Below are 10,214 nucleotides of genomic sequence, written 5' to 3' on the forward strand. Positions count from 1 at the left end.
AGATATTAATGAATAACAAACAAATGTTTAATCAACCAACTAACTGTAACATGGAACTAGTATAAAGTGCATTTTACAACAATGAACAGAATTTATATTTAAATGTTGAAACTCTTTTCCAATAAACCTTTCCTCCAAAAGAAAAAAAAGAAAACAAACAAAAAATAGCCTGACCTTTCTACACACATTGGTCTTCATATCTTCATTATTAGGTCCGTATTGTGTTGGTTCTTGTAACTTGGAGCATAACATAAATAAGTCAAACCACAGAAGTACCATTGGCCAAAAAATACCAGACACGCCATAGGAATGATGGATAGGCAATATTTCAATGGACCAAGTTAATCACAATATTGAACATTTGGCAAAGATTTTTTTTACCCAACAACAAAATAAAAACCTTCTCAAAATAAGCAAATGACTGAGACACACAAGCCTGGAGTTTGGCGCTTTGAATGCATATCGCCACTGTGTCTTTAAGCAATACACTAACCTACTTTGCCTGTGTGTGTGTGTGTATATATATATATATATATATATATATATATATATATATATATATATATATATATATATATATATATATATATATATATATATATATCTCACCACTCGAGTCTGTGATTAGAGGTGAAGAGAATGCATGTTATGTGCAGAATGTAAGTGTAATTTATGCATTTTTCATTGTTTTTAGATTTTAGAATGTGTTATTAAGTGTCCCTCTTGCAGATGAGGCAGGAGTAAGGATATCCATCTTATATCTATATCTAAAATAAAATCCAGAAAATGAACTGCATCAATGTTAGTGACAAGGTCAATTATCCAGCAATTTAGGTCCAACTACACCACAAAATCTGCATATGAACAATAGTCAATTTACCTGCCCCCATCTCAGTCAAACATCTAATGCCTGTAGAATGATGTGATGTCATAGAAGAGATTTGATTGGAGCGCGGTGGGTCATGTGACGTGCCGGGTGACCTCAGAACCCGGACGGCGTAAGGATGTTCATGTCTCGGTGCTTCAGTTTGTGAGGCCGCGATCCCTGCTTGCGGCCCTCAATGGTGGGTATTTCCAGTTTCGGGGGGTTGACCTGCTGAGGGGTGGGGTCCGCGAGTCGAGTGGCTTGGGACTTCATCACCTCCATCGGGGTTGGCTTCTTAGCTCCTTGGTATGCCTGCAGAGCAAAGCCTGCTGGGAGAGTGAAGAGGAGATTTTGATTACCTCGTTGTACATGCACCAATCTATCAAAACAGATGGGCCGAATTTGGGGAAAAATGGCCAATTGCAATTTTTGTGACGAGTGCCGTGATTACAATGAGACTTGGTGTTTAAAATCTGAACACAATCCTACCATCAAAATGACCAGGAGCATTAACGTTTAAGAGACGACTGTAATATGAAATTATGCGAATGCCAGAATTCGATGTATTTCAGAACATACACAGTTAGTGGAAGGTTTTATACAGACTATAGACTGTGAAAATCAAATTGTAATTTGGATTTAATCGCAATACATCACACAAAGCAGTGTAAGCTTTGCAACAACACTTACGTTTTAGGTTTAGGTAGTTTTTGAATATATGAATTCTCCAGGGTGGTATTTATTTATTATTTATATGATTTTTTTTTTTTTTGATAAATACAATTATTTCTTGTTTAATTTGAGCCATTGGCTTGGAATTTAAAAGTTAAGTTCCATTTTCTTACCTGATTTAGTTACCTATAGTTATAAATCTGGTTTTAGTCAAATATCTCAGGTAGATGTTAAAGTTTCAGAACAAATAGCTAATGTATACACTGTTCACATGCTGAATTGTTTGATACACCTTCAAGTATACATAAAACAACCTTTCACAGTGTTCTGAGAAGAGACTTCACATATCATCAACCACTGAATCAACAAGGAAACCCCTTCTCTTATGTCTACTTCAACGTAAAAGGCGTTAGAACTGTAGAGTGATTCTTCTATGAGCCGGCCCTTAATCTCAGTCTACACCAAATGTGAGTTAAGTACCTAAAGTCATTCTGGAACATGGATTTTAATAGTGTCCAAAAGCTCCTGATTTGCCTCATGTGCACCTCCACCTGTCTGACCCAAAATGCTCTCATACTTCAAAAATCAGACTTGGGCAGAAAAAAAATATTCGCTCGTAAAAACTGGAGTCTGAAGGTCGCCTTCACAAGGTAAACATGCCACATGCTGGCCTTGACCAAATTCAACAAACAGATAATGCATAATGATGAGCCCATTTCTCACTGCTACCCATTACCCTTGTACTGGGACATTTCTAAAAATAAAATAAAAAACCAAAACATTATGAAACATATTTATCAAAATCTTGGGATTATTTTGGGATTTGGACTCGGTGTGTAAATGGGATTTGTATTGTATTTTCCAATCTTGGCAGTCGCAATCCTTGTATTAAATCTGCATTTTTCTTATATTGTTTTGTTCCTAATAAACAATTTCAGAAAAACAGTAAATCAAACCTATCTTTCTACATTATAGAAGAAACATTATCAAGAAACCCACTTCTTTAAGCCATTTTGAAAGATAATTATTTTTACAGTAATCATCTAACAAATGTCATACTAACCCAATTTTCTCAGTGTTTACCTGCACTGGTGGACTCAGATCCTACAGACCCCACATCAGAGGTGGATTTGTGGACAATTGGTCGCGGACCAAACACACCCCAGCGCTCAACAACGCCCCCTCCGGCGTCCCCTGCAGCGAGGTCCACACTGGAGTTTGAGCTGGAGGTGATACTGGCCTCAGAGCCGGTACTTTGGAACCAACCTCTGCAGAAAAACAAAACTTATTTTTACATGATGGTTTTTATTAAGTTTTATCAGCCAAAATTACATTATTACTGTGTAAAGCGACAAAGAATAAGTCAAGTGTCTGTTTTGATTATTATACTGTGGTCTGGTTAACCTCAGACCTGGTTAAGTGTTCAAGTTTTGGCTGGCACCTGTTTTAGCTTAATCCTGGTTTTAATTCCCTTTTGTACCCAGTTTACCTGCGCTGTTGTCTGGGGGAGCTGTGTGGAGTGGTGGATGGAGTGGACTGAGCTGAAGAGTTCTGTTTGTCTTCTCTGTGCTCGAGGCTCTGAATCTGCAGCTTCTATAAAAAAAAAAAAAAAGAAAAAAAAAAAAAAGGTAGAGAACAGGGTTGCCGGATTTTCAGCAGTTAGCAAAGCTTTTGAAAAACAGCCCAAAATAATATGATAATGTGATAATGTTTTTTTACAGATTTTTGGCAGTTCTGTTTTGGATTGAATCCCCTTGAGCCCCCCAGGACCAAAAAATAATAGAAAACGCAAACCGTGACTTATCAAATTTGCAAGCAACTTTCTAAAAAAAGAAGATGAAAGTTGCAAAGAATCCAACTTCAACTAAGTGAGGTGTTACTCACAGACAGTATAATGTTTTTCTTTACACAATCTACGGCAGTGGTCCCCAACCTTTTTGTCACCGCGGACCGGCCAACGCTTGAAAATTTTACCGGGGACCGGGTTTTTTTTTTTTTACTCATTTTGCTAATTTGTAACCCCTTAGCATTCCGGGTCATTTTGGTGAAATTGCCTTTGTTCTGACCTCTCCAAATTAAAATAATCACCATTATTGAACCCTCAGTAGTAACTGCACTAGTTTGGGGTCTTTGTAAAGGTAACACCCTATAGTTTTACCCACAGGTGTCAGAATCACTGTAAGTTTGTCTGCTGAGCATTTATACACTTTGGGACACACATAAAAACGCAAAACTGCTGCGTAAAATTACGCAATACACGCGCGTAATTTTACGCACGGATCTTTATATCCAGTCTCGTCTTTTTACACGCGCAGAAAACTCCGTCTGTTTGCAGTAAACCACTGCATGTCATGCATCAGCGTGTTCCGCAGTTCATGGGCTTTAAGAGGAAAACATCACTAAACGTGTGTAATGTAACAGCTTGATTCTACAAGGGGGAGAGTGGGGCGTACTCTTTCAGTCATCTGTAGCTCTCATTCACTGTCCGCAGCTCCAGTAACCCACAGCCCCCACCTTATTGGCCAACTTTGGTGTTAATCACAAGCTAACAAGTTTGTTTTGCGCTGAGGAACAAAGTTGGCGCTGTCAGAAGTTTATTACGCCTGAAACTGACAAAAGAAATGCAGAGAAGTGATGGAATAGATTTCACTTTCCTCCAGCAGATTGGACATGGAGGCTCTAACTTCCTTTGTGGACATAATTTCTTGACTGGATTATATTCTCTGGACCTTTACGGAACGAATGAGACCAACTTTGTGTGAATATGTTGATGTTTGACAGAACCAAAGCGCTCAATGGTAAGTGAAGTCCAAATCTACATTTCTGACTTCTCTGTAAAAACGGCTTTCCTCTCAGCACTGTGGTGACTAGAGGTGTAAATAGTTTACATATTCAGAAAGATGAATGCCGTAGCTTTCATTTGATGTGTAGATTGTTTGTGTGGGTGACGCAGAAATACACGTACATTGCTGTAAAGTTGTAACATGTAATGCGGGCGGGCCGTCGGAACGCTAAGTGGTTAAGTTGTCGGCGCTCAAGTGACGGAAATGTAACCGAGAGAATCTGGTCATTTTTCAAAATAAAAGATTTTTCAAAATAAACAATTGTTCAGACTCAGATAATAAATACAACGAAAATAATTCATTATTTCTTGGACGGCCGGTGGCCCGGTACCAATTGATCCACAGACCGGTACAGGTCCACGGCCCGGTGGTTGGGGACCACTGATCTACGGTGTTACTTCAGTAGTTAAAATTTGGGTGTGATATTTAGTGTCCCGTTAGTATGAGCTGCAGTTTGGGCCATTATCCTGAAATTTCAAACTTAATTAGGGAACCAAGGGAAAAAGTTACTCAACATAATTCCACACACTTTTTAAACTTTGATGTAGTCCTATAGTAAACTATTGTCTCCTTAACCTCTATATCATCATCTTAGTGTTAAACAATGCGGGTCTAATATAACATATAATCATAGTAATTTTACCATGTGGCATTATACTACCTCTCATCAAAATCATTAAAACAATTAAATTAAATAATTTTAGTGTTACTTGTTCACATATGTTTCTAGTTTAGAGAAAAGTTAATCAAATGGTGTCTGTATTAGTATTAGCTCCTGTCTGCATTGGGTTAGTCCTGGCTCTGACCTGGAGGGCCTCTGGCATGCGGTGATGGTGCCTGGTCTCCTCTGCAGTCAGTCCTTTGTGTGGAGTGTAGCCTGTGTCACTGAGTCCTGCCCTCTGCTCAAACTTGGACATGCTGTCATGGGTGTGCTCTGAGCAAAATAATACAGAACACATTAGCACTTGAAAATAATCTTACACTAGAACAAGTAAAAGTTCACAATCTCATCAAATCTACGGTCTGTAATGAGCTGTGTTTGTCTTACTTGTGATGATGGAGTTCACAATTAAAGAGGAAGCTTTGGTTTTCACTATAGCCGGGGGCCTGGAGGGGGCGCTGTCCACTGTGGAACGGATAGCTGTACTGCACTCATCTTCCTAAAGACAAAACAGAAGTTTGGGACAAAAAAAACATGTTCCATTTTTTAAATTGCTCAGTGATGTTTGAGGTGTTTGATTCAACACAAAAATCTCCTTTTATTGCATTCACACGTTTACACATTAAAAGTGAGTTTCTCCACACAAAGCAAACACGTTCCATCTTATATTCAATATTGTAATAACGTCTCCATCTGAGAGAGAGAAAACAACACATTCTACATTGTAAAAACCCTGACCTCTGCCAGTTGTGTGAACTTCCTCTCTGGGATGACGGGCCTCCTCCACAGGTTGTTGATGCTGATGTCGTGTGGGGGGGTGGACATGGGCGCCTCCAGGTTGTCGTCGTAGCTCAGGGCACGTCTGGTCATCCCGATGGGCAGCTTCATGCCGCCCATGCCAGAGCCTTCGATCGCTGAGGGCACAAGGTGCAATAGAAAACACATCATAGTCTAACATATACAAACACAGTAAGGCCTTATTTAAAGTGGACATTGTTTTGTGAAACAGCAGCCGTGGTCAATATCGACAACAGTTCTATTGACCTTATTTGGCCCCGCCCAGTTTTGCCTCTAAACGCTTCAAACTGCGCTTTCTTTGAGGTGGTACTTCTGGGTTCAATGACGAATTTAGGAACAGTTTTGCCTCAAAAATATAATATAAAGTAGTGTTGATTTATGTAAAATGTTCTATGTTCATGTGACCAAAAAGTCAACATCTCTCAGATTCTCTAGGAGGCTTTAAAATGGCTCTGTAGTCCATATAGACTGCTGTCAAAATTGCTAGCCCCATGCAAAATAATAGCACCCAAATAATGACGCCGGCGCCTGCGGCAGCTTCCAAGTAGCAGTACACTACAAGTAGCAGTTTGAAAATTCTGAAAAGGAAACCCTTTGTCAGTGGTTCCCATACTGTAGTATGGAGACCCCCAGGTGTATGCAGAAAGACCTAAACATACCAAAAGAATCTGAAAACACAAATCATTTCCTCTTCTGTTTGTGCCTGTTTCTGTGAAACTCATAAATGATGAACTGGAGTGCAAACAAGTTCCTATACCTATTATGCTTGCACAGAAAAATTCTGTACCTCATTCTGTGTCGACTGTGCGTACTGTCCAACAGTCCTGTGGGTCTGACTGATGGTATGTTCTTCAAACAGCTCTACAATCACATGATTTAATAATTCAAAATATCCTAACTATCAGGTATTGATATGTACAGTGCTCAGATATTTTGTGCACTGGAGTAGGAAGACTTTTGACTGGTCATCAAAAGTTTCAAGGGGTAATACTCTATGTAATCAATACACAAAAATCCACTCAAAATGCAGATGCAAACACATTTTCCTTATAATTTGAACATTCATTGAAGAGAATAAAATATGCTGTCATTGTCTTACACAAATGAGGTGAGCTTTGGACCTGATTTACAACATAGTTTCTGGGTAACCATTACAGAATGACCTCTGTTTATTACACATATGCTGCCTCACTTCACAACTTTATCCCACCACATAAAAGTCAAATAAAAAAAGAAAAGCCAGATAATAGAAAAAACAAAAGCACATGGCTAATTTGCACAAACATCACTGAACACTCAACTCCTTTTAGTGATGGATAATATCGCAATTGTTTTTTTTGTTGTTTTTTATGTTAGATATGCAAAAATAGAATATCATATATATCATTTAGAATTAAAACTATTAAAAATGACAGTAAAAAGAGTGTAGTGCAATTACCCAAACAAGTGTATAAAGTGATTTTTTATATATCTTGTCTGCATAAGGAATGTGTTTAACTATGCCTGTTAAAATTACTATTATGTTTTTACATTATCTGAATAAAATATATTAATTTTAGTTTATATCGCCCACCCATAATACTCCCTTGATGTATTTATTTCTATGAAGGCAGTATTTACCACAATTTCTTTGTACAGTCTATAGTGACGTGGCTGACAAGGTATCTAATAAGCCAAAACTTACAAGCGTTTGTATTAGAAAAATATAATTATCTTATTCCTTGTCAACTTCACTATAACATTTATTTATTTAACTACTCACCAGGAAAATCACCAGAACCAGCCATTGTTTCAGGGTCAAAGGAGTTTGATCAAAGCAGATTTAGTTGCAGACTGTAGACAGATCACAGGTCTGGTTAAACAGAGAAAAATGGATAATTGTGTGTAATTGTTATTATTTAGAGAAGATTGTACCTTTGCTGTGCAGTGGTTTGCAGAGGTCAGCAGTGAAGGTTATGTTTGTTGGTCAGAAACAGAATACAAAGCCCTGTGGTGATGCATTGTGGGTAATCAGCCAGGACAGATTTTACTATGTGCACAAGTAAAAAGAAAGCAGAAATGAGGTTACAAAATCATACAGAATATAAACTTGTTTTGGTCTTGAATGTAGTATTCATTGCATTAGAGATCATTGCATTTCAATATTATTATTTTAACATAGCTGGTGGTGTTCATTCAAAATAATTAATTTTTTCTCATCTGTTTGTTGTTTCATTCAACGGAATTTCATTTTTATTTTCCCTCAATCAAACATTATATTTGGAAATGCATTTAGCCTATATTTTAATGTTTTTCTATCCACAAAACACACAATAAGAATACACTTTTAACACTATCAGCGGCGAGTTCAAACCGGTTTAAACCAGAGGATGAAGGAGAACGCGCTGAATCATTACGTAATCCGCCGCTGCTGCAGTGGAGGCTGCATTGATGGACGACAAACAAGCAGCGTGTCAATAAAACTGCCAATATTGATGATATCCTCAAGCAAGAACGTGCATTGCATTTTACATTGAATCATATCACTGCAATTAAACTGCACTGCTGTTAAGTGCGAATACGATCAACTGAGATTCACATGAACTCAAAACATGACATGACAAGTATTTTGAATATTCTCCATCTCCACGAACCTATATTCCTGTATTGACCTCATTACAACATTATAATCCCCCTCCCTACAGAATAGCAACCACAACACAATGTTTTCATTAACCTCGCCAATTATTTACAAAAGTTCCATACAAATATCGATAGACAGATGCTTATAAGACAAAGAATGTAACTGAATTGCTCAATGTTATCAGCTCTTCTGCATTATGGATGAAGATACCATAGTTAATGAGTGACATTTGATCCCTTTGTGTGCTCGTTTGTTCATATTGTGTGTCACTTCTTGGAATCGTCGATGTCGATGTAAGTTACAGTAAAAGCAAGGACTGAGAAATCCAAATAACTGTTCAAGCTGAATTCAAAAAGGCAAATTATGGTGTCGCAATGTGTTAAAACGACAAACTTATCATAGGTTTAGGCGGCAACAAAGCGTAGCGCTGTAAAATACATGCATTCTGATATGTAGTCTGGTGTTAAATAAGAGATGCTCGACACAAGCCACGTCCTCTCAAACCATAACTTGATGGAGAAGAAATGTCTTACCAGTGAGAAATACGAACCTACAGCGACTTCTCAGACGTCTTTGGCCCAACAATGTCGACTATATTCGACGGTAAATACAGGCACATTTGTAGAGAAGCAGCCATTATTGTGTTGGCGATAAATAATAGGGACACTTCCTCAAATGAACGAACAGGAATGTGGCTCGCTCTCGTTTTGTATCGCGAGAGTGAACACGTGCACCTTCTGGTGAGGACGTTAGCCGATTTTAACCTTTTCATATCGCGTTGCTTTCACAAATTCGAGCTAATAAATATTTGTAAATATTAGGACAATAATGTTTTATTTTATAATAAGGATAGGAAGCTAGTTTTGAAAAGCCAAACTCCAACCATTCTAGCTGTTGTTGCGTTGAATGGTTGCTAGGTAACCATAGAAAACAATACAGCCACATTACGTTGCGTTCCGGATATGATTTTTTCCCCGTTATTTATGAGCAACTTGCTTTACAAAAAGTGCTCACTAAGACATAGAAAGAAAAAAAATACGTGGTACAGATGTAATACTAATTAATTTTGTTTAAAAAGTTAAACTGTATAACTTGTATTAACTTAACTGAAGGTATTACTCAGTCTGAAGCACTGTGACTCTGTGACAGTTAGCCTTTAATCAGATTTTTGTTTTAACACAATCTGACTATAAAGAACCTATATATACATTTTATAGCTGGAACTACATCAATTGAGCTGGTTTGTGCTGTTAAACAAATCAAACACCTAAACAGGGGCTTGAATTGATCACAGCCTCCTGAAAATTTGTTATAAAGCCATATAAAGAACTATAACACACCACACATGCAACGCCACCTTAACTGACTAATACCGACCACTACACACATAAGGTACTTTACTTCTAATTTAAATCTTTATACCAGAGTCATGTGGCCCTCCACCTGTAGTATGTTTCTTGTAAAAAAAAAAAAAAAAAAAGGTTTAGACACTCCTATTGGATATAACAGAGCTTGCTGCATTAAAAAAAGAAAGAAAAAAAGCCATAACAAAAAACTTCGCATTTTTACCGATCCATGCATTTTAAAAAAGAAAGAAAAAAGCCACAACAAAAAAACTTCACATTTTCTCAGATCCATGCATTTTAAAAAAGAAAGAAAGAAGGAAAGAAAGAAAGAAAGAAAAAAAGCCATGACAAAAAAGTTCACATTTTCTTAGATCCATGCATTTTAAAAAAGAAAGAAAAAAAGCCA

The 10,214-nt window shown here is 37.5% G+C and overlaps 1 protein-coding gene across 3 annotated transcripts; it reads right to left on the bottom strand.

The window, feature by feature from the left end:
• Positions 1–607: 607 nt before the first annotated feature.
• On the bottom strand, positions 608–9,137 carry LOC117381732 (putative monooxygenase p33MONOX). 3 transcript variants are annotated; one of them, XM_055226947.1, is made up of 9 exons: positions 9,013–9,137; positions 7,754–7,868; positions 7,602–7,672; positions 5,780–5,955; positions 5,429–5,540; positions 5,187–5,314; positions 3,027–3,130; positions 2,621–2,805; positions 608–1,194 (listed from the first exon to the last, which is right to left on the bottom strand). In XM_055226947.1, exons 3-9 carry the CDS (start codon positions 7,624–7,626, stop codon positions 983–985), a joined length of 942 nt encoding a protein of 313 aa, XP_055082922.1. In that variant the 5' UTR covers positions 7,627–7,672; positions 7,754–7,868; positions 9,013–9,137; the 3' UTR covers positions 608–982. The 3 variants fall into 3 exon arrangements, with proteins under 3 accessions (XP_055082922.1, XP_033834627.1, XP_033834626.1); XM_033978736.2 differs by having other exon boundaries at positions 608–1,191; positions 8,996–9,137; XM_033978735.2 differs by having other exon boundaries at positions 8,996–9,137.
• Between the last annotated feature and the right edge of the window lie 1,077 nt (positions 9,138–10,214).

Source organism: Periophthalmus magnuspinnatus, chromosome 14, assembly GCF_009829125.3.
Source record: "Periophthalmus magnuspinnatus isolate fPerMag1 chromosome 14, fPerMag1.2.pri, whole genome shotgun sequence".
Lineage (NCBI taxonomy): Eukaryota > Metazoa > Chordata > Actinopteri > Gobiiformes > Gobiidae > Periophthalmus > Periophthalmus magnuspinnatus.

Excerpts from the sequence above, each read along its gene's own strand:
- LOC117381732 (XM_055226947.1), bottom strand. The coding sequence starts at position 7,626 with ATGGCTGGTTCTGGTGATTTTCCTG. Across the intron at positions 2,806-3,026 it reads TCCCCCAGACAACAGCGCAG|AGGTTGGTTCCAAAGTACCG; the intron begins GTAAACTGGGTA and ends GTTTTTCTGCAG. Across the intron at positions 1,195-2,620 it reads ATCTGAGTCCACCAGTGCAG|CAGGCTTTGCTCTGCAGGCA; the intron begins GTAAACACTGAG and ends TCACTCTCCCAG.